Here is a 24,568-nt window from a genome sequence, read left to right as displayed (position 1 = left end):
CTGCTGAACAAATTACTCAGCCCAGGTACTGGAGGCTCATCTTCAAGATCACAGTTTAGGAAAGCATCCCTATCCAAGAAAACACCTAACAGCGTGTACTGCAGTCCTCTGGGCATCTGAAGGCCAAATATCCACTTAGGTGCCTTCAATAATGCTTTCCTCAGTTAGGCACCTTAACCCCAAAGGACTTCATGCAGAGAGCTGAGTATCTAAGAAGGCCTAAGGAATCTGAGGGCTGACATTTCTACTCTCCTTTTTGGAGCAGGGTGTCCTTGGTGATTCCCCCATGCCAGAAGTCTCGCTACGCCACCTACTTCGACGTGGCTGTGCTCCGCTGCCTGCTGCAGCCCCACTGGTCCGAGGAGGGCACGCAGTGGTCACTCATGTACTACCTGCAGAGGCTGAGGCACATGCTGCAGGAGAAACCTGAGAAGCCCCCTGAGCCTGAGGTTACCCCTCTGCCAAGGCCTCGCAGCAGCTCCATGGTGGCTGCTGCACCCTCTCTGGTGAACACCCACAAAACCCAGGTGAGCGGTTGCGGTCAGTAAGAAAATAATTGCTGTTGTGGTGATGCTGTGGAGTGGTTGCTGAAGAGGTAGTGATGGGCACAGCTTTGGTATGGACTCACTTCAAGATCAGTCTTACAGTCAGATACCTGCATTGGTTCAGAAAGACACCCTGAGAACATTGAGTGCTTTGAAGGCAGAATCTGATGCAGAGGGTCAGAGCTGGTGACTGCTGAAAGCTGGAGTGTTGATTTGGAATAATTAATCTGGGATGAACTGGTGTAACCTTAGTTTTTAATGTGAGAATTCCTTTTAATGTGAGAATGTACTAATGCAGTTGTCAGAATCAATGGTTACCAATGCCTTTGCATTACAGTGTAATGGTCAGGACCCACTGAGCTTCCCTGGTGTACTCCCTCAAATGAGAGAAAAGGAACTGCATTTGATACAGGACTGCACACTTCAGACAAACTCTTGTGCCAAAATATTGAATTAGGCTTGACAAACAGTGGCAGTGACCAAAAGCTCTCCATGCTGTTACTTCTTCCACTGTTATTACATAACTTTTATATTTGCCAAAAGAGTCTTAGTTGAGAAACTGTTCTAATAGGTGTCAAGTCTTGCTTCTTGTTTTTTGGACAATGAACACTGTCTTCCTGTCTTTGGTGCAGTAAATATCTTTGTGTTTGAGCTTAACTTTTTTTTTTAATTTTGTGTTGTTTACCTGTTCCAGAGATTAAAGAAAAAAGGAATGTTGTTGCAGTTTCAGTTAATCTCCTTGTGGATTTGTGCTGCTTTTAGGTTTTGCCCTCTTTTCCTGTCATGTGCAGCAAATGCTGATTTACTTAGTTGGTGGGGCTGCCTTACAAAAATTTAGCAGATATTCTACTTTTGCCCTCTGATTTTATGACACACTCGAAAAAAATATCTGTTCATTTTCCTATTAAATGTCCTTTTTGTGTTGGAAATATTGGAATTCTTGGTGTTTTTCCTAAAATTGCTACTTTTGGGCTTTGACAGATTTTGACTGGAAGAAAGGTGAAATAGCTTTTCTCCAGTAGACTCCAGATGCTCAAAATCTAGAAGACAAGCAAAAACCATGTAAATATTGCTACTGCTTGTTTTAGATCTCAGGACTTTATAGACATTCTTAGCATTATTGTGAGAGCTGCTGGTTACTTGTGGTTCCAAGGGCTCAGCAGCAGCAGTACTGTTTAAATTGTGTTGTACTTCAGTGTAATGTCCATAATATGTTTCATCCCTGTAAAAACTTGATATAGCTTCATTAAGGCCAGGTAATAAGAATTACTCTTCAATCTTAATCTACCTGTGTGTGGAGACTTTATAGATTGCTGTGTGTGTACAAAAAACCCTCTTTAATATCCTCTCCTGGAGGGAGAATTGAAATACATTGCTGTTGATGTGTTTCACTGTTTCCATGCATGTACTGCTCCTTTGCTGTGGCTCATTGCAACCTGGTTGTTTTGTTTATTTGCAAGTTTAGCTCCCAGTGCAACAGGGAGTGCAGGCAGTGGTTTGCAGAGGCAGTGTGGATGAGATTGTCTTCCATGGGCACTGGCTGCACTAGTGTTGCCCTGGTTCTTCTCTTTATGCTGTAAAACACTTTCTTCCTTTCACAGCTGTCTTGCTTTTCTAGGCTGTTTCACTTGCAGAAGATTCCATTGCTCTTCTCTAATATTGTTCTGTTAAATCCATTTGGCAATTCCACTGGGTACATTGTGGCTGCTAACATTAGGACTCTGTCCAGGGCATGCTTCTCTCCAAGGCTGAGTTTGAGTGCTTTTGGTGACCTCTGTGTCAGTCCAGTGTATTTTTGCCATACTTCTTTAAAATAGAATCCTATTCCAGGGTTCCAGTTTGTTAAGCACAACAGCTGTGATGGAGGAAGTGAAATGGTCTTCCAGGCAGCAAAACTTTCAATTCACACCCCCTTCTTTACAACTTTGAGGACTGAAACCTGTGCAACACACAGAAGTAACCTACTGTAGGAACTTTACTGCTGTTCTTACATAAATCTCGTCAAACAAGGATCTCTGCTAGTTCTCTGCTAGAGCAGAGGATGCCACCTCCCAAAAGCTAAGATTTGCCCTTTCTGTGAACACAAGGGGTTGTATGCTGAGCCTTCTCAAGCTTGTCTGACACAGGGTTATGCTTAAAGCCTGTTTTTTCAGTCTAGACCTGAAATTCCTTACACAGTGTCATCGTTTCTACTCAAAGTTGATCAGTAACTTCTCAAAAACATTGGCACTCTGTGTTTCAGCAGGAAAGATATAAAGTGGAAGAAAAAAAGTGAGTAAAGGAAAACACATCTGCCTGCAAATCACATCATGGAGTAGTAGATTTTTGTGGCAGATCAACATTGTTTCAAATGTTCTGCAATAGAAAGAACTGGATGTGGCACTGGGTGCCATGGTTCAGTGGAGGTGTCAGGGAACAGGTTGGACTCGATGATCTTGAAGGTCTCTTCCAACCCTGTGTGATCCTGTGATAAAGGAAACCTGTGTGGCACTTGAATGCAGTGAATTCACTATTAGGGCAGGTGTAGGATGTGTAGCAGCTTGTGAACGTTTGAAGGCTCCAGTCTTGCACTTCCTTTGCAGGGGGAAGAGACAAAACTTACATTAATCCTAGCACCAATGCAGCTGTAGTGCTCTCTGCAGTGCTGATGGAATGCTAAGAGTCTCAAGTGTGATATCCTGAGAGCTGAGAGAAGTACTAATGAGCTGGTACACATACAGTCACGCAGGAGAAAGACAATAGGAACAACAAAATCTAGAGGAGCAGCCTCCAAACCCAAACTATTTTGCTGCTTTATCCATCTCATGCTTATCATAAATCCGTGTAGTCTACTGCACAGAATAGCCATGTGTTTAATCACTGTTCAACAGGATTGATTCATTAAAATGCACTGTATACCACACTGTAGATTTGAAGTAATTCTGTAATTTACTTCTCTGGTGTTGTTTGCTTGATACCTACCCAGAGTAGATTTCGAAGCTGGGACTGTGTCTGTGTGTTTGCATGGTTTGTGTCTCAGTAGGCCCTACTCTGTCTTTTGGTGATCATAAACCACCTACTAAACACTAACTTAGTAACCAATGGACAAAGATACTTAATCCAAAATAATTTCACACAATGTTTTATAGCCAGAAGAGGCCAGAGAGCTATAAAGGCTAAGAAAAAAGCTATATGGAGTATTTGCTGGCCTCACTGTTGAGAGTGGCTGGTGTTGAATCCTGGTTTACTGTGTATTGGATTTGACATCTGACTCCTCTGACTCTTTAATCAAATATGCAAAGTGGTAGATAGGCATACCTTTGTACTACAAACAGTGGTGAGGAGGAGACTTGCTGCTGTGCGTCTCCTACATTCTTGTGCTGATAAAATTAAGAGAGAGGATTCAAGTGTAGTTTCTGATTAGTCTGAAAAGTCTCTGAAAAATGTGTGAACCCCCAATATTTGGTGTTGCAAACACTGTAACTGGTGTTAGGCTTCAGCTGCAAAGGCTTCACCAAGTTTTTCTGGACCTTGTTGGGCATAAAACTGCACACTTGTGTGCTGCAGAAGCTGGCTCTGCAATTTGCAGTCTGGCTAGGCAGAATCTAAACCTGTCACAGTGGTCGCTTCGTCTATCCCTGACATATGGCTATCTCTGCATTGAAAGCAAAAAGGTGTTTTAACATGACCTGCTTTTTCTGCTGAGTATTTCTGGTGGGACAGGAAAGAAAAAGAGCATTCAGTTGGAAACAAGCTGATATTTAGGCAGGAGCAAATTACCCTGAGGGAGTTTGGTCAGGTCAGCTGCACAAACACTCATGGAAGATTGGCATTAGGTCTTTATTGAGAGCAGATGGCTGGAAGCTGAGTTTGTGCCAATTTCTATCTTTGCAGCAGGCAGGTGTGGCATGTGTTGTTTGATGCAGAGGTGAGTTGAGTGAGCACTACTGAAGCTGAGGTGAGCGAGCCTCATGGTTTTTGCTGTTGTGGGATGTTCTGTGATATAGGAAAGGGGGAAGTTTCATATGAAAAACAATGGACAGGGAGCTCTGTTATTACAAGCGAAAGATATTTACTGATTGAGAAGTCTTAGATTTCTTTGAGTAAATAAGTTTTCTGAAAATTAAGTTTCTTGAAGGGACAGTGTTACTTACTTGCAGTTTAGTCCCAAAATATGTATTTAAAAGTGTATGTTATTAAGGGCATGGATCTTAAATGAAGCACTTTGCAAAGGGTAACCATTATGATTGCTCATGTACGTAAACCAAGATCTCAAGGACATCATCAGTTACTTAGAGTCTTACCTGGGATCACAATCAAGGATGTTCTTCCATGCCACCAGGCCAGGCTGACAGCAGTGCCTGAGGCTTTCCCCACAGTGTGCTGTACTTTTTTCCCTTTGGTGACTGAAAGATTAGACAAAGTAAATAATTATGGAAGTTTCTAAATTTTGTTCATTGATTTTTCTTTAAATGTGTAAATGTTTTTGTGTAATGAATTGGAGGTCTTTTTCTTCTACAGTGCTCCTGTGATAGTTCTAGGAAGTAGCTCCTTTTTCAGAGCTGGTTATCCTCTATTTCTCCTTGTGCTTGTCTTCTTTTGGGAGCTGCAGGATCTTACAATAAAATGTAACGAGGAAGAAAAGTCACTAAGCACAGAGGCATTTTCCAAGGTTTCACTGACCAACTTGCGTAGACCAGCAGTTCCAGATCTCTCCACAGACCTGGGAATGAATATCTTCAAAAAGGTGAGTGAAAGAAAACTGCATTTTAATTTACCTATGATTAAATACCCCAGTGTCTTCCTAAGTAGCTGCTGAAGGTCTGCTTGGACTATGTATTCATGGGGTCTGCTTGGAATGTATATTCATGCCATATGTGAGATCATCATCCCTTTTCATTGGAGTTGGTTCTGCATGTTTTTACATTGGTTTTTATATGCACATCCCAAACGTAATACTGAAGTCTTTATTCAAGTAATTGTCCTGATGGAACTGCATGAGAGGAGGCTACTCAGGCAGTGCTGAATTTTAAGTGCCAGTGCTTGCTGTAGTTCCAGCTAATTCAGTGAGTTCTGCTTTTTTTACCTTATCTTACCTCTGGGTTTCCAACCATCCATTCCATGCTCAAGGTCAAAGAATGCCATAAAATTATCCAAGGGCATCCATCCCAGCCTCGGGCAGGGCTGAAATCCTGCAAATGCTCACAGGACCCCAGCATGCAATTAGACTCTGCCATGGGAAATGGCCAGGATAAAATGCTCAGAGTGCAAAGTTAGACTTGGGGAAATATATCTGTGTTATCTTTTTCCCTCAAGTGACTGTTTTCCTTACCTCAAAGCTTCTTAACTGCTCCTGTGTCTGGTCCTTTTGCTGCAGTTCAAGAGCCGCAAAGAGGACAGGGAGCGCGAGCGCAAGGGCTCGATTCCATTCCACCACGCCGGCAAGAAGCGGCAGCGGCGGATGGGGGTGCCCTTCCTGCTCCACGAGGATCACCTGGATGTCTCCCCCACTCGCAGCACTTTCTCCTTCGGCAGCTTCTCTGGAATTGGAGAGGACCGGCGTGGCATGGAGAGGGGAGGATGGCCAACCACCATCTTAGGTGAGGTATCGCTGTGTCTGCCCCAGACTCTGTGTCACTTCTGTCATGACACACTGGGAGAACAGCAGGGGCTGTTCCTTCATCCAGTCCTTTTGTCACCCTCTGTTCCCGGTTCTGTTTGCTGAATTTAAAAAAACCTCTTAATTCCAAGACTGTTGTTGAGTGGAATTGAAGGCTGTGAGAACCAGAGGCTCAAGGATATTTGAGTAGATGGAAGAGCAAGGAAGTATCTGTGAAAAGACTGGGCAGAATGCTAAAGCGTGAGTACACTGCTTGTATTTTCACTAGGATAACAGAGCCTGGTGAAAGGATGTGACCCAATAGGTTATTTACAGCTTCAGAGGCCTTTGAAAGTAAAAATGGACTGTGTGGATGAGTGGCAAATAACCACTGTGACCAGTCATTGTGACCAGTGATAACCTGAGCATAGCATTGTAACTTGTGCTAAGCTTTGGCATTTTCAGTGCCTCGAAGGGAAGCAGTGAAGAAGTGTAGGAAAGGGAGGCGATTGCATTCCTGAGAGTGGGAAGCTACCAGGGCATAAATGTTTGCATTACACATCTGTTGGTAACTGTGTGCTGGGATTCACAAGGGTCCCCAGGATGAGGGAAGAGATGAGAATCTTGACTCCATGTTTCAGAAGGCTGATTTACTATTTTATGATATATTAAAAGAAAATGATAAACTATACTAAAGAATAGAGAGAAAAGGATTTCATCAGAAGGCTAGCAAAGAATGGAATGATAATAAAATCTTGTGACTGCTCAGCGTCCTGACAGAGCTGGACCTGTGATTGGTCATTAATTAAAAACAACCACATGAGACCAATCAAAGATGCACCTGTTGCATTCCACAGTGGCAGGTAATTATTGTTTTTCTTTTCCTCTGAGGCTTCTCAGCTTCTCAGGAGAAAAAATCCTGGCAAAATGATTTTTCATAAAATATGTCAGTGACATAACTGCTCACAGCAGGCCTTGAACAACTTATATTTCAATTCACTTTTCTCTGAAAACTTCTTTGCTGGAATAATAGCTACTCTGGGAGCTGTAGTGATCTCTGTTTCACTTGAATATCACTGTTCCTGTGTGGTAGTAAGCACTACACAAGCATTGCATCTTCAAATAGATCCAAAGAATTTTCACATTCCCTTCTTTAAAAGAGAAATCTTTGAAGAGGCAGCAGTATCATTATGACAATTATTACAACAGCATGACAATTGTTAGCAGCAGTGTCATTAGTATCATTAACAATGTCATTAGTATGCTGAAAAGTTCTGTTCACAGTTTTCCTGAAGTGCATATTGGATAGAATATAAATAGGCTATTTTCTCAATGACGCTTATACTGTCTTGATATTGGAGAGGTACAGTGTTTGAACCTAAAGATTTGTTACTTCAAATGTCTAAGTTCACTAAACAGTGGGGTTTTTTTGTCTTCCTGAAGAATTTAGTTTGCCTTAGCACTCTAAAATAGTATACTTATTTTTGGGGGGAAAGAGGAGGAGAACTAAATTGCTGTAGCATGCCCCCAAGGGTGGAGTGCTGACCAGTCTTATTTTCTTTTGAAGGTGCTGTTGGTTAAGAATGCAGGTGTCAGCTAAACCAGTATGTGTTGTGGGGGAAGAGCCTTGCAGAGAGTTTGGACCATTTTGTCTCTCTGTCAGTGAACCCACATAAGGAACCCCACCATAATCTTTGGTTCTGCTTCACAGTGTGATGAAAAACCTTCATTTTTACAGACTCCAATCCTTTAACTTTTAACCTCAGCTGCTGTCTCCAGCCACCTCTCATGTAGCTAAACAAAATCTCCATTTCTTGTTGTCTCTCTAGGGAAGTTTACCAGGAGGGGAAGCTCCGACACAGCCACGGAGATGGAGGGGCTGAGCGCCCGGCACTCGCACTCCCATCACACGCTGGTCTCTGAACTGCCAGACCCCTCCAACAGCCATGGAGACAACACAGTCAAAGAAGGTAAATTTAACACATCAGGACAGGTGTTTCACTGAAATATCAACCCCAAAAAGTGAAAGGGAGACGTACTGTTCCTACATGTGTGTGACTAATTGGTTTTTCCATTTTTGTTTCTGTATCTCTTGAGGGGTTTTATAAACTATGAAGAAAAAGGTTTCAAACAGTTCATGTTTATCTGGAGCAGTTGTTAAAACAATTGGTGGCTATCAGCAGGGAGAAGGCATGGTTTGAGGGTTTTTTGCCTTGCCACAACACAAAAGTGTGAACAGAAACTTGGTATTGCTATCTTTAATGGCAGGTAGCACAACTGCACAAGCTGTCAGGAAATGTGATTGCCACTCTGGTGAGTTGCTATGTACATAATAGAACCAGTCCATCACTGAGTCATTGCTTATTAAATGTATTAGATGTCATTAGTTCATTACTTAGAATATATTTATATTTAATAGCCATAGGAAGAGATTCTTTGTTATTCTCTAGCCCTGTTACTCTACTGTCTGGCAGTCTGAACAACCCTATGGGTGTCTTTCTACACTAGAGGGTATATAAACCTACTTACAAAGCACTAGGTGTGGGAAGTTATGAGCACTGAGGCCTGGAAATCAGTATGAGTTTTAAAAATATGAGGCATCCTTGATAAAAATTTGCTCTTAAAGCCAGCTTGCTAACCTGAGCAATTCAAAGTTCCTGTCTCTGAACACTGAGAGCTTAAGGCTGCAGTGCCTTTCTCATCAGACAGCTATGCATTGTGGAGATGGTTTAGACTGTCACAGGTACTGTTTTCTTCAACTGGTGTGATGAAATTTTCCAGATTGATGTGACTTGGAAAGCTGTTTCAGATTTGTGCTGTGGTTCTGCTACCTTCACCCCTGGTGCCTTTCAGCTGTAGAGTTCTTTCTCTTTGCCTTGCAGGGGCAAACTGCTGCTTTTAAGATGAGGCACTGGATTAATGCAGGGAGAAAAATCCTTTTGGATTAGATTTAGAATGTCTGAGTTGCCTGATCTACTTGACTGCCCATTTAACATCAGCTTGAGCTGCCAGACAACTGAACTGCTAGAACAAGCTTGGGGTTGTTCTAATTTGCACTGTGTTAAAAGAAGAAATGAGTTTACCTTTGCTCCTTGTGCACATGATAGGAATTAGGAGCTTGTGATTTCTTTTGGCATTACAAACCACTTTAGGAGCTGCTTCCTTTAGGCAAGCTCAGCCCTAATCTTCTATTGTGTAGCTAGAGAGATGGAAATCTATTTTCAGGTAGCTGTTTTCCTCCCTGCAGTGCGATCCCAGATCTCCACCATCACTGTGGCCACCTTCAACACCACCCTGGCCTCGTTCAACGTGGGCTACGCCGATTTCTTCAGCGAGCACATGAGGAAGCTTTGCAACCAGGTGCCCATCCCAGAGATGCCCCACGAGCCACTGGCATGTGCCAACCTCCCGCGGAGCCTGACAGACTCCTGCATCAATTACAGCTGCTTGGAGGATACGGATCACATTGATGGAACCAACAGCTTTGTCCACAAGAATGGCATGCTGGATCTCTCGGTAATTGGCAAGGAACGAGGAAAACCAGGTCCCTCTTCTGTCAATGTAGCTGTTCCATTGAGATCAGGGGTTTGATGGGCTTTTCCTCCACCTCTTTATATGACTTCTCTCAGCAGTACATAAAGGTCAGTCAGATACATTTGTGCCTATCCTAAAAGTCTCCTCTGAGAAACTGCAACTCCTGTTACTCCTTGCAAGGAGCGCATGTGCATGTGGAATGCACACATCAGATCTTGAGTGGTATTACGTAATGGCTGTGTTCCTGGGGCATGCACCAAATCCCCTATAAAATAGTGTAAGACTGAGTAGCACCTTTCTTCAAGCACCTTAAACCTCACTTTTTCTGCTTTCCCCTCAATGATTTGCCAGCTCTTGGTGCACTGAAGCAGTGTTCTCAGGCTCACAGATGTTATCTCATGGTTTCCTTTTCAGCCTGACTGTGCCCAGCCTGTGGTTTCTTGTCTGACATCCAAGTTGTAGGCTTTTGGTATTTAGGGTTGTGTATTATTTGTTCAGACTTTGTACTGTGCCCGCTCTAATGACTCTCTGGAATCTAGAATTTCTAAATATTATTGGGAGAGGAAATAATTCTGGCTTTAAATATGATGTTTTGTATCCCTCAGGTGGTGCTGAAGGCTGTTTACTTGGTTCTGAACCACGACATCAGTTCCCGGATTTGTGACGTGGCACTGAACATTGTGGAATGCTTGCTGCAGCTTGGTGTGGTGCCCTGTGTGGAGAAAGTTCGCAGGAAGAGTGAGAACAAAGAAAACGAGGCCCCTGAAAAGAGACCAAGTGAAGGATCCTTCCAGCTTAAAGGGGCTGCTTGTGGTTCAGCCTGTGGCTTTGGGCCACCTCCAATTAGTGGAGCTGGAGATGGAGAAGAAGAAGGAGGAGGTGGAGGAGGTGATGGAGGTGGTGGAGGTGGTGGAGGAGGAGGAGGGCCGTATGAGAAGAATGACAAAAAACAAGAAAAGGTTTGTCTTTCTTCTCTCTTTATACAATTCCAAATGTACTTTAATGTCTGCTAAGATTGAGTATGCATGTGTATGGAGCTGCCCTTCTGTTTTGCTCTGGTGCTCACTTGGGGTTCTGCTGAGGAAACCTGATTAGCAATTCAAGCACTGTAACTACTGCAGAGAAGCAGCTGCCAAAAATGGAGTTTGTGAGCCTGGCACGGACATTTTCAATATCTTGACAAAGTGTTTGCAACCCTCAATGACAATGTTTTTTTTTCAGGTTTATTATTCATAGCTTGTAAAGGAAAAAACGGAACCCAGTGTGTGAGCGTAGTTTCTTTTTTATTTGATTACTAGAAGTCTTAAATTTTTCAGTATTGCTATGAGAATTGGACAAGAGATGCTATATTGCTGACCTCTCAAGCTGCAACTTATAGGATCATAATATCTAAGACATTTTAAAAAGGTGTTTGGTTTTCTACTCAGCCAAGCCAACTCTCTGTTTTTCAGGGTTGATTTTTTGAAGTAAGTTCTGAATGGTGTGCATAGCAGCATGTAGGGACTTCACATTTATAGCATAACTTTTTGATGGGAGCTGAAAAGGAGGGAGCTGGTCTCTAAACTTGAAAAATAATTGGAGTAAACACTTCAAGAATAACAACTCAGTAATGGAGTGTCTGAGATGAGAAATGGAAAGCAGTTTGTCAAAAATAAAATGCTAGCAAAATGCCAGTGGTTGTGCCAGGGTTACCCACTGTCTTTCCCTCTGTGACCCTCAGGATGAAGGCCCATCTATCAGCACCCATAGGCTGGCACTCACAATGCTGATCAAAATTGTGAAGTCCTTGGGCTGTGCCTATGGTTGTGGAGAAGGACACCGAGGGCTCTCTGGAGACCGCCTGAGACTCCAGGTATTTCGGGAGAATGTAAGAGAATTAAAGCTCATTAAAGTGTCCCCCCTTGTACTGCTGAGATGGCTGCCTGCCCCCTCTGTAGCTTTCCCTGTATTGACAGTAAATGTGTTGCTTTTTGCCCCAGCTCACAGACTGTGTTGCAGCCCAGCCGTAGCAGATTTTCAGCTGTAGCGTTGCCTTCCGGTCCCTGGGGCTTTCTAAGGGCACTCCTGGGGCCCAGGGTGCTTCTGGCCACCCCAGTAGATGGGTTGGGACAATGCATGGGAGCAAATTCCATGTGTGAGCTGGTGTTAGTAGTTTTTCACAGGACAGTACCCCAAAAGAGTATGCTACTTACAAGAGGTGCAGCTGTCTTGGGTTGCCTGTGTAATCCAAAAGTCTGAGGTGTAAGTACGCCCACTTTTGCTAGTGGTGATTACGACTGGTTGCTGCTGGGCTGCTCCATCAGCTCCTGATGGTTGGAGTGCACTGTATTTGCACTGTACTTGTTCTGTTGTTCTGCAAGGAAGTAAAAGACTCACTTGTGCCCTTTTGATGGATATGGTGGGTTATCACTGTTGATTTCTAACATTTTTTAGTTCTGCCCCAGTTAGGAGATTGGAAAGTGCCCAGAATGTAGCCCAGACATCAGCTTTAATCCAGAAGAGTTTGTCTCCTTGAGATCAGTCCAGCTCCCTGTTAAATGGGAGCCTTTCAAAGGCCTTCTCAGTGTGTGCCTCTTCCTCACCTTGTGTGCTTGCAGAAGGGGGCATTTTCCATGACTATAATGAAAGTTTACTAATCCCATGTGGTGTGAACCACATTCTTCTCCATGGCTTTGGTTAGCTTGAGCTGTGCCAACAGAGCTATAATTAGGTTCTGGGCTCTGAGGTTGATTTCTCAGAGATGGATTGGCTGCTCTGTGTCCTTGCAGTGTTCTTGTGTTAGCTAGATTTCCAGGTGCTGCAGGAGTGCACACAGTTGGACAAGATGGGGTGAGAGAGTCCCAGTGGTAGCAGTAGAAAGGCTCTGCACAGAGCACTGGTTGAACAGGTTCCATATTCATCACCATGTCAGTTAGATTTTTCCTTTGGAGCTGAGCTATTTAGACCTATGTATAACATCAAGTATAAATAAATAAGTCTCTTGGAACCAAGATTCTTATCAGGCCCATTGAATTGAGGAAAACATTTCTCTACATGTGTAAGTCTGCTGCATTTTCTGTGTGTTTGTCTGGCCAAACTGCTTTGCATGCAGCATCTGTGTTGACTGTGTGGACGATCATGTCTGAGTTTACTGGAAAGTTAAGCACCCTATTGTAGAAAACAGGAGAGTTCATGTTTCCTGTAGAGATGATATTTTAGATTCATTTAACTCCAGGCTTCATGGGATCTCAGTAGGATGGCTAGTTTTGTGATAAGAAGTTGACAATTACAGTTTTTAAGTAAAAAGTTAGTGTTCTGTATGATGTAAATTGGGTATAGGGGCATTCAATAGGTTGGGTCTCAGCTGGAGGGTGAAAATCAGATGCCTGAGGTTAAAAACCTGTTCCACCAAGGCACTGAGCACTGACAGAGGTGGTGCATTCCCAGTTCATTACATCCAGTGAGATTTTACTTTGCGGTTGGGCACAGGAAGAGAGGACAGGAGATACAGCTAGTAGTGGCTTTATCACCACCTCAAACTCTCTTTGGTGCTGAATTTCTTGTTGGCTCCAGAGGTGAACCTGTCCTGTTATGGGACCATTCAGAGACAGCTAAGTGCAAAATTACCTTGCTCTTGCTAGCAAAACTTGAGCATGTACTTTGATGTGATATGATTTTATGGGCACTGTTGCAGGCCCAGAACTGCCTGACCAAGCTGTACAAACTGGACAAGATGCAATTCCGGCAGACTGTGAGAGATTACGTGAACAAGGATTCTCTCAATAATGTGGTGGATTTCCTGCATGCTTTACTGGGGTTCTGCATGGAGCCAGTCACTGATAGTAAGTACTCCTGGCATCAGTCACTTGTGTGTCTTAAACTGTGCCATCAGAAAGAAACCACATTCGTGTCCTTCACAAACTACAAAATGTGATTTGCTGTTCTCACAATATATGAACTGAATCCTTAGGCAGTGGGGGTCAAGGGAGTTGGACCTCTTTGGATCTGACCACCCAGTGACCTTGCCTCAAGATCTTGTAGCACACAGTGCGCCTGAAATTGAAGGGCTCCCTTTGATTCATCCTGTCTCTTCTTCATGGCTCTTCACAGAAGAGATTTTCATTAAACCGTGCCTCGGGCAGGAGGTTTTCTGCTTCATGACATGACAAGGCACCAGGTGGAATGGCCAGTTTAATACACAGTTTATTCTGAATGGAGGTATAATTGAGCTTTAAAACCCTCAGAACTTAGAAGGCAGCGCAGTAAGCAGCAAGAGCTGCTCGAATGAATGAGAATATGGACACACAGATGCATATGCCTGTGGTTACATCTGCATGTATGTACATAGGGGGGTTTGAGGATTTTTTTTTAAATTAGGAAAATTATGTTCTGTATTAGAACAATCAAACATTTATGCTTGGTCACTGCATGAAACAACATTTAAGAGTGGTTGTTTATAGAGTAGGAATAGCTCCTCTGAAACACTCAGAGTCTGACTAATTTATTAGCCTGTCTTTGATGCCTGGAATTCCAGAGAAAGCATCAAAGAACGTTATAGAGCCAGATTTCATGAGGAAGAGTCCCATGTGACATTTCCCTAAGTATTCATCAATTATTGACTGGCTTATTCTTTGAAACATGACAGCTTATGCAGCTCTTGAGAGTATTTTCTCTCAAATCAGGAAAATGGGATATTTTTTGTAATTCATGTAAATATGTAATTATTTTTTGAGTCTTTCTGAAAACTTGGTGTTGTTGTGCACCTTCCAAGAAAAGCATTCCTATAGTTCAGAAGATTTTTGTTTCATGGGTGTTGTCACTTTGCTGCTTAATCAAACACCTCTTATCCCTTAGAATGGTAACTAGAAAAACTGAAGTTATTGTTCAAATTTTAAGACTTATTCTGCACTTCTTTATATGAGAGGTGTGGATGGTGCAAAGCTAGAGTTGTCCTGATATTTTCAATCCTTTTTCATAATACATCTATTTCTGGGAAATACTTCCATATTTATCATTCATTTTACCCTTTGTTTCTGCTATATTTCTTGTGGGGTGGGACTGAGAGAACTGAGCATAGGATATTAGGTGGGAACTTGTCTCGTATATCAGAATCATAATCCCTTTAAATGTGTCTTTAAGCCCTCTCTTTTAAACTGTTCCCAACAAGATGGCTTGCTTACACTTGAATTTTACAGATAAGGCTGGATTTGGGAATAACTTCACCACAGTGGACAACAAGTCTACAGCCCAGAGTGTGGAAGGTATTATTGTGAGTGCCATGTTCAAGTCATTGATCACTCGCTGTGCATCCACCACGCACGAGCTCCACAGCCCAGAAAACCTGGTAAGCCCTTGATACCAAGTTAAAGTGATTCTCTCCCTGTACTGGGCACTAGTGAAGTGGCATCTCAGAATCTGGGGACACTCAGAAGTTTTTTCCCTAAAAAATGTAAAGGTGGCTGGGAAAGAGGCTGGGGCACATCTCTTACAAAGAACAGCTGGGGGAAACAGAGTTGCTTAGCTGGAGAAAAGGAGGCTCAGGGGAGAGCTTCTTGCTCTCTACAGCTTCCTGACAGGTTGTATCAAGGTGTGGGTCAGTCTCTTATCACAGGTAAAAGTGACAGGATAAAAGGAAATGGTCTCAAGGTGCATCAGAGGAGGTTTACATTAGATATCAGGAAAAAATTTCTTCACTGAAATGGGAGGTCAGGTATTTTAACAGGCTGCTCAGGGAAGTGGTGGAATTGATGCCTTGTAAAGGCTGACCTAGAGCAGAGGCTGGGCAGAGTTAAAGAATAAAGCAGGGATTTATTAAAAGGTTTCAATGGATCTACCTTGGGCAGCACAAGAGCCCAGCCAGGGCTGCACCCAAGATGAACCAAAATGGTCACAAATGGACAGCTGGTCACGGGGTCTCTCACTTTTATAAGTTCTGGTTCATTTGCATATTGGAGTTAATTGTCCAGTTACAACTTTAGGTTATGGAGTCCTATCCTGCTTGTTTTTCTCTTTTCAGTCCACATTGTTTATGCTCTTGGGCCTGAGATTTGCATCATTTGCCCTTGGTCCCCAGCTACAGAAGGAATTGTTTTGTCTAGCCACTCTGTGAAGAGAGCTCACCTTCCTCTAAAATGAAAAATATAAAAGCTAAAACCAGAGGCATCAAAATCACTATCCCTGAAGGGATTTAAAAGATATGAATGTGAATGTGGAAGCAGGGATGTGGTTTTTTGGTGGACTTGATGGTGCTGTGTTAGTGGTTGGATTCAAGGATCTCAGTGGTCATTTCCAACCTCAGTTATTCTATGCTTCTAAGACCATAGCTGCAATGAATCACCTTTCAGCAAAGTCAGAGGCAGTTCACTTGGTTAACCATGTGGCCCTCTGGTGCCAGACTATGTGAATTACTGAACCGCAACTTGGTTATCTTCCCAAGGTTTAGACAAACATTCCATTTACTGAACACAAGGAGGAAAGTGTTGCTTTTTGCTATGTATGTGCTGTCTTCCCAGAGCAGTCAGTAGACTGGATGACATGAGTGCTCTTCTCCCAGACTGGTATACTCTAGCAGTTTGTCTCAGGCCACCTGCTTTATTATCAAAAATTAGGATTTTTCATGGGAGCACACAGGAAATATTCTTGTATTCCATCATTAAAGCAGAACTGTAAAGACACTGAAGTCCAGCTAAAGGGGCAGTAGTGCTCTGTGAGGTGAAGGGAGTAGGAGAAGGAAAACCACATTAATGCCTTGTAGCAAAAGCACATTAATGCCTTAAACCAGCATTGTACTCTACCTATGTCCAAATCCTCTAGTTCTTATGGCTATTTCTCCTTTGGAATGTTTGTCATAATAGATTATTTGGTGGCATACAGAAAAACATGCCCCATTATTGGACCTAGATTAGGAGCACCAAGCGTAAATTTTTCTTACAAATCATGTTTCTTTCTAGAGCCTATTTTAGTGTGAAAGGTGAAACTTATCCCTAAGGGTAACACTGTTAATTGTGCCTGTATGGAGAATACAGCATGTAGAGCATGTGTACAGATTTGTTGTTGTTTTGTCATTGCTTAAAGTCAATCTTGTGGTCTGTATCTTACTTTAAAAAAAAACTTAATCAGGATACAGGTGCAATTATAAGCATGTTGGGTTTTGGGTTTTTTTGGTTGTTCTCCTTTGTTCTTTGCTGAGAATTTTCAGAATAATCCAAGGTCTTTCAGGAAAGCTCACAGATCAAAATCAAGCCCTGTAAAACTGTGCCCTCCATCCCCTTGCCCTCAGATACAGAGGTGATTTGCACATCACAGATGCGTATGAACGTTCAGAACTAAAAAGGGCCTTGAGTGTAGGAGGGAGGTTGGGAAATGAGTGAGTCATTCCTCTCTCTTAATGTGATGTGAGGCTCTAAAATAATGAAAAAAAAATCCCAAGATACCCACTAGTTCTGATAAAAACATGCAGTTGTTTGCCCTCTACGTCCTCTCACATACACCTGAGGTATTTTGTGCCTTTTAAGTTTGTGGTCTAGGTGAATGGTATAAAGCAAACTTTAAGTTTGTAGCTCCCTCATTTCACAGATTTCCTTTTAGCCTCTGATACCTCTCCATCTGCAGTATCCCAATGCAGAAAATGTTCTTCTGAGTGCACTATGAATTTCCAGCCAAAAACCACAAACCATACACCTGAAGAGTAGATCACATAAGAGCCAGAAGAGAAGCAATGGCTTGGTGAAGTACCTCAGAAAGTACTGACTCTCACTGCTTCTTTAGAAACTGCAGACTGAATTTGTTTTGTTTTTTTCCATGGTGTCTTGCTGCTCAGGGCTTGTACTGTGATATCCGACAGCTGGTGCAGTTTATCAAGGAAGCTCATGGGAATGTTTTTAGGAGAGTGGCACTCAGTGCCCTCTTGGACAGTGCTGAAAAGTTAATACCAGGAAAAAGGACAGAGGAAACAGAGCAAGAGCCAAAACCTTCTGGGAGCAAAAGGTGGGTATCAGGAGGTAGAAGGTAAATGTCTGACTTGCATATGACTCTATGGCTATCTGTGCCAAACACAAATATAGGAAGTCCCAGGGGATTGTTTTATATTTATAGCATGTCAGTTCTTGATGTACAGACTTTTGCTGTGGCAGCAGCCTCCTTTAAAATTTAATGATCTGAGAGTGCAACAAATTTGCAGAGAAAATCATTGTCAGTCTCATATAAGAGGCATAGGAGAACAGGAAAACACTGGGATAAGGAGAGGTTAAGAGAACTAAGAGGCATAGTGTCACTCTCTAAACACTCAGTGGATGTACTTTTTAATATGCACATCCTTTGGGATGTGTACCTGTTTTTCTGACAGGCAAACCCCGGTATGCAAAACAAGTCCCAGAAGAAATCTAATATGGACGTGCTTCTTTATCAGAAAGACATTTCCTCTGGTGCTTTGAGGAATTTGTCTTATTAAAATGTTGGGAAGAAGGATTGAGAGAGCTGAAAAAGTCCTGAAAACCTTGGCTTTGCTACTGGGAGCTGATGCCTTTTTTTGAGAATAATATGTGAGTTGCTAAGGAGAGGATACCGCTCTAAAGCTACTTTGCAGGTTTCCATATGCAGTTCTATGTGATGAGCATGAGATGGGCTTTGGCTGATGATTTATCTTATCTTGTGTAGATCTTATCTTTATCTTCTCTTGTGTAGATCTGAGGCAGGAAGTGTCATCATTGACAAAGGGCAGGCCTCAGCTGCCCCTGATGAGTGCCGGAGTTACGTCTCAAGCCGCCCCATGCAGACTCCAGAGCAGTAAGTAAATATGTAAATATTGAATTGTCTTATCTTGTGTAGATCTTATCTTTATCTTCTCTTGTGTAGATCTGAGGCAGGAAGTGTCATCATTGACAAAGGGCAGGCCTCAGCTGCCCCTGATGAGTGCCGGAGTTACGTCTCAAGCCGCCCCATGCAGACTCCAGAGCAGTAAGTAAATATGTAAATATTGAATTGTTCAATGTGTTCGTGCCAGCAGCTCCCTCCTGGGGTTGGGGCAAATGGGCAGGACAGCAGACTTACCTGTTTGGGTGGAACAACAAACTGTTGAGTGGCTACATAGGAGCTTCTGCAACCAACTGGGTAATGCCTGTTTTCAGTGCTGCAAACTGCACCCATCCTGGTTTTGGTAGGGAAACAGCAGAGGTTTGCAAATGACAGTGCAGGAGATGTGTCAGTATTGTCTACCATGCTACCATAGCATGTTAATTCCTCAGAGATTTAACCACAGCTGTTCTCCAAGCTTTGTTTGTACTCCCAGGTGATGTGTTTATTAATTTTCAGCTTCCAAGTTGTTGCTAAGACTCGTTAATGCTTCTGTGAGAGCCTGTCCATTCCTGACCTGCCTTGGGGCTCTGAAGATTGCTGTAGTTCCCTTTTCAGCTCAGGGAATCAACCTGCTGTTGGCATTGTACAACTGAAATCTATGTCCAAAGAATTCTGCCATTTACTATTGAATTAAAATTAGACAATACTCTTTTAAGAATTTTAGAAAATTATGCACATGGCCACTGGCCCCTAAGTAATTTTTGGGCAAGTCATTTAACTCTTCTGAATGTGTCTGTCTTGTTAAAGAGCTTTGAGATGCACTGCATGAAGACATTGCTTGCACAAGGGCCCAGAGCTCTACATCACGCCTTCTCCTGCCTTAATTGAGGCTGCAGTGTCTCACTGTTGCTGAGACAGCAAGGATAACACAAAGCCTTTTACTGCTCTGCAGAATTGTAGCAAATTGTTCCTCTCTGAGCCCTGCCATAGCTATGGGACATCTCAAAAATATCGTAAAAAATGATGTCCCAATTCCAGTTCTAGATGAGCAGGTTCACAAATGGCTGTCATCATGTCCTAAAGGTTTCTGGTACAAATGCTTGTAGAAATTACTAATGTGGTCTTATAAGTGTAGTTCATTGTGACATAAAGAAGGTGGTTTCATGTGTAGAAACTAAAAATTGGAATGACCTGTTCAATGGATGTTATGAATGGACAGGAGAGCGTAAACAATTCCTGCCTTTGACTCAGATTTCTGGCAGTACCTCTTTTTAGGGGCAGCCTGCACCCCAGATTGCTCTCACTCCTCAGGTTCTTAATAACAGCCAATTAGGTCTATTACAAAATGCATTATTTGTTTAATGGACACAAGTTTAACTGTCATAAGACTTTAACAGATTACTTACCACACAGGATAAACCAAAGAAACGACTAGTAGATGAACAATTGGTGCACTAAAATAATAAGGTACCTATATGACAGCTAGAGAAGAAATAGTTTAAATTTGGATTCAGTGTATCTTACCATCAGTTTCTGGTGGGGCATACATAAAAAATCTTTTGCTCTCAATTTTGGAGAAGTACCCACCAAGATGCATCCAAGCTTGGGGAAGGAGCCCTACAGGTTTCCAGGGAGTGTGTAGGAGACTTCTGCCTCCATGACAATTTGTGTAGCTTTTATGGCTGTAAAGTGTCTCTCAGTTAATGATTGCTCGCTTATCTCTTTACATCTCACTCTCAAGGTCAGGGATGTTCATTGTCAGCTGGGGCTCTGATAATAACCAGAGTTAACTCCCTTTTGGGCATCTGTCTGGCCTGGGTTATCTCACCTGTGTGTACCATGTGTCTGATGGACAGAGCAGATAAGCTGTCTGTGGTAGAGGGGGGATGATGTTCTGCCACAGTGGGCAAGTGCCTAAGGGCAGAAAAGGTGGTTATTTTGTGTCCTGAACAGCATTGAGTGTGTTGTCAAGCTTATGTCCCACTACAAGCAGTATATTTGGAATTCAAAATGAAACAACCTCAAGCAATAGAGAGGTTAGAAGGGGGCTGCAGAAATGAGGTTTCCCTGAGCATCCCAAACTTCACTGAAATGCAGTTCATGCTTTGCATCCCTTCTGTTCCAGTGATGAGCAAATCCAAGGGGCCAATCTGGGACGCAAGGACTTCTGGAGGAAGATGTTTAAGTCACAAAGTGCAGCCAGTGACACCAGTAGTCAGTCTGAGCAGGACACATCCGAGTGCACCACGGCTCACTCTGGAACCACCACAGACAGGCGCTCCCGCTCTCGCTCCCGACGAATCTCCCTCCGAAAGAAACTCAAACTTCCCATAGGTAAATGTATGTCTCTTTCTATTCTATACACCTATTGCATGTGCAGAGAAACCCAGCTAGACATAGCTGGCTTAAGAAATCCTGCAGCACAGTTCCTTATTGTCTGTATGTTCTCCCAAAAGAAGCTGTGATTTGCTGCTCGCTCCATTTTGCAGATGTGGAAGTGAGGCAAAGGGAAATGTAAGCAATTTGCCAAAGATATCAGGGGATATTTTTGTCAAAATAGATTAGTGAAACTTTTTCTCCAATGTAGTAGGCTAGTACTGTAATCTCACAGGCACTGTTCCTGTCTGTGGAAGAGAAATATTCCAAATTAACATTTGTTTGACAGAGAATATATCCGTTACAATTCCCAGGACCTGGCCTTGCATGGTAGTTAATACATGTTACATGAAAATGTTGCTTTATGCTTGTCTCTCATTTTCCCATGCCTTAGTGTGGCCACTGTGGAGTAATAGATTATCCTAGGAAGAGTGCTTAGATTTGTACTGAGTGGCTCATTCTGTGACAGGGAACTGGCTGAAGCGTTCGTCCCTCTCTGGCCTGGCTGATGGAGTGGAAGATCTCCTGGATATCAGCTCTGTCGACCGTCTCTCCTTCATCAGGCAGAGCTCCAAGGTAAATGTGTCAGGCTGGATTACAGAGAGCTTAAAATGGCAGGATCTGGCTGGTTTTAGCTGCACGTGGGAACATTTTTATTCAATATGGACTTTGCAGCTAACAAGACTGTCAGAGAACTCTCCAGAGAAGAGGCATGGGAATTTGACACTGGACTTCTGTACCTCAAGGTGAAGACTAGGTCAAACTTAGATTGCTCTGGTGCACTCAGAGGAAAGTGCAGGCTCTGTCAACACACTGAAGCTTTAATTTTTGGTCACACTTCTCCTTCCTTCTTTGTCCTTCCACAGCCTCTCAAGAAAGACCAATCCTTTAAGCAGAAAGCTTAAAAGATGAAGTGCTTCAGCGTATGTAAATCCGTGCCCACACCCAGCTGTGTTACTCTGGTGACCCTCACAGCCCCTCTGTAGATGTTTGTGTCCAACCAATGAGTGTCTAACCAAGCTCCCCAGGCTGACCAGCCCCTCTGTCCCTGCACAGGTGAAGTTTACCAGCGCAGTGAAGCTGTCAGAAGGAGGGGGGCCAGGAGGAGGCCTGGACAACGGGCGAGATGAAGAGGAGAATTTCTTCAAGCGTCTTGGTAAATGGCGCACCTGCCGAAGACACCCATCCAAGCTCCATCACACAGAAGAAAAAGATGGTTAGAAATCAGGGTTCTCGTCTCCTTTTTGCTTTCTTTTTATCATTTTTAAAAAATATATTTCTTTCTGTATTTTACCCCTTTCCCTTTTTTCCTGCTTTCTCCATGGTTTTTGTCTCCATTGTAGCCTTCTCCAATTTTTTAGTCTTTGTAACTGTTTTCTTTCCCTTCCTTCTTGCTTTTGTTTTGATTTAGAAAAAAGCTGTGGTAAATTTTTTTTTTTTCTAGAAAAAATCAGACTATCCAAATAAATTATACAATACAACATTTGGGCTTTTAAAATCAAATCAAATTTGGTCAATACACTTGAAAAATTAATACTTGCTTCAAAGCACTTATTCAGTTCAAAATTAGGTGTGTAAATCTTCCGTTGTCCAATACAACAATTCCATCCGTTTTTTTGTTTAGTTTTGTTTTTTCAATTTGTAACTATTTGACAGTTTTAGCAAATATCAGCACAGAAATGGAAAACCCTACACAAACCTTGTTGTAATTATCTCTTTTCTTCTGTGTTTGCATGTCTAGTCTCTGCATACCATTCGTTAGGGATGCTGTCCCTTTTTCTTAGCACACAACATAAGAATAAAAACACTCCTTTTCTGTTCCACAGAAGTGTATTTAATTGTTATGTATTTTCAAAGTCAGCAATGTCTGAAAAGTGCTTTTATGAATAATACAAGGTCATGGTATAATCTGTTTTAAGATATCATGCAGTCATTGACTTGCTCATGTTGTCAGCTCAAAGCACATCCTTCTTGTCAGGGGGATAACCTTGTCTCTTGAAGTTCTGTTACTTTTTTTTAAGGCAACACAACTGGATTCCCAAAAACACGCAAAAAGGAGTCAATTTTATTTTTTAGCATGATTTCTGTAGTTTTAGAATATGCTACATTTTCTGGCATTATGTTTGATTTTCTTCTGACATTACACTTTGACATTGCATTGTGTGTGTTTTGCCATCACCTGTCTCAGGCTGCAGCGTAATGCATTTAAGGCATTTTTAAGACAAGTGATAATTGCAAAATATAAGCATATCTTGTCACTGTAAACTGGTCATTATCTGCCACTGGTGAATGGCGGTACCTTTCAGTTAGCTCCTAGATGAAAAGTATTGTTCCTTTGTGAGAATGCATCAATTCAGCACCTTGTTATAGTCTGGTAGCATTCCCCAGCAATGGAAGAAATTAGTTTCTTCATCCCCTGCTTTGTGCTGAAGTAGGTGTGAAATACTTCCACTATATTTTAAAAATGGTTAGAAATGGCTAAGGGGCAGTGAGAACTTTGCAGAACTTTACACACTGCCACAGCTGTTTCTGCAGTGTGCCTGTGAGATGGCCTTCATATTTTGCTGTAGAAAATTATTTTTTTTAATCTTGCTAATACAAGAGTAATAAAAGTTTATGAGGCGAAGTGTGACAGTTAAGGAAGCTGTATCACTGTATCTACAAGGGTCTCTGATACTCGATAAAACCATGTAGCTTTAGCAAACTTTAGCAAAATTAGTTTATCTTCCCTCTGTATGTCACTGTGCTTGCATGTGCACAGTGATATCAGTGTGAGGTTGTTCATGGTGGGACAGTTTTTAACCCAGTAGAATTCTACAGCAGCAGTACAATGAGCCTTCAGTTTTTCCAGTGCTTCCCTGTCTTCCACACAGACCGATTTTTCTGTCCTTAACAAAGAGAGAATAAAAGCCTTTTAATGGCAGATGGGTGTACTGTTAAATCCCTCAAGATCTGATCATAGGCATTATACTGGAACCTCTCTCTGCCTTCTCATTTCTGTCATTCATGGTGTTATGCTATTTCTTTGCTCTTGTTTTTTCCACTTGGTGTTTCCTCCTGTGTTTTTGGGTTTTTTAACAGTAGACCAAATTTAAGAGGCAATGGATAAAGGAGAAATAAATTACATTAGAAATTATAAAAGGTAGAACAATTTGTGGCATCATTTATGAACTGTAATCTTCACTGTGATTTATCATGTAGACCACTGGAAATTGTGTGTTATAGATGTATGTAAGCATACATATGTGTGTGTATCTGTATGTGTGCATATGTATACATATATCTACACATATATATTTACACATTCATGTGTAAAAATATTTATTTTAAAGTAAATAAATATTTACCTATGCCTCTTTTTACCTATGCTGAGAGCACATAGACATGTATAGAGTTACAATGCTTTTATGTGAGACCCATAATGTTGCTTTGGGCACTTACTGAAGATGCTGTGAGTGACCACAGAACTTGTCAGGGTGTTCAAGGCACAGCAGGTCAAGCTTGCTCTGAAGGATGAGCTCATGGTCACAGAGGGAGCAGCTGTGAAGCAGGAGCTTGTGTGTACCAGGAAATGGTCTCCGATGTTTGGGTGAGGTCTTCTGCAGGCCTGAGTCACGTGAATTAGGTCAGGGAGGGCTGCCCTGATCACAGCAAGGCTACTCCAGGATGAGCATGACAAGGGACAGCCACCAGCTGCCTCTGAAGAATTGTCTTGTAAACCCTCAACAAAATGCAAGATATGCCACTGAGCTCAGAGGGACAA

The 24,568-nt window shown here is 42.4% G+C and overlaps 1 protein-coding gene across 1 annotated transcript in view; it reads left to right on the top strand.

The window, feature by feature from the left end:
- LOC102038531 (unc-80 homolog, NALCN channel complex subunit) overlaps positions 1–24,568 on the top strand; it is a gene marked incomplete at its 3' end in the record, with an annotated part of 89,673 nt that overhangs the window by 22,281 nt on the left and 42,824 nt on the right. Inside the window, exons 8-21 of the mRNA XM_031064575.1 lie at positions 266–527; positions 5,137–5,271; positions 5,902–6,124; positions 7,953–8,093; positions 9,371–9,639; positions 10,263–10,616; positions 11,378–11,524; positions 13,331–13,478; positions 14,832–14,980; positions 17,456–17,622; positions 18,319–18,420; positions 20,555–20,763; positions 21,275–21,381; positions 21,862–21,961. Of these exons, the coding sequence (XP_030920435.1) occupies positions 266–527; positions 5,137–5,271; positions 5,902–6,124; positions 7,953–8,093; positions 9,371–9,639; positions 10,263–10,616; positions 11,378–11,524; positions 13,331–13,478; positions 14,832–14,980; positions 17,456–17,622; positions 18,319–18,420; positions 20,555–20,763; positions 21,275–21,381; positions 21,862–21,961 (2,513 nt within the window). The remainder of the gene's footprint in view (positions 1–265; positions 528–5,136; positions 5,272–5,901; positions 6,125–7,952; positions 8,094–9,370; positions 9,640–10,262; positions 10,617–11,377; positions 11,525–13,330; positions 13,479–14,831; positions 14,981–17,455; positions 17,623–18,318; positions 18,421–20,554; positions 20,764–21,274; positions 21,382–21,861; positions 21,962–24,568) is intronic.

This window comes from Geospiza fortis, unplaced genomic scaffold (genome assembly GCF_000277835.1).
Source record: "Geospiza fortis unplaced genomic scaffold, GeoFor_1.0 scaffold706, whole genome shotgun sequence".
Lineage (NCBI taxonomy): Eukaryota > Metazoa > Chordata > Aves > Passeriformes > Thraupidae > Geospiza > Geospiza fortis.
This window is presented reverse-complemented; position numbering and strand designations above follow the sequence as displayed.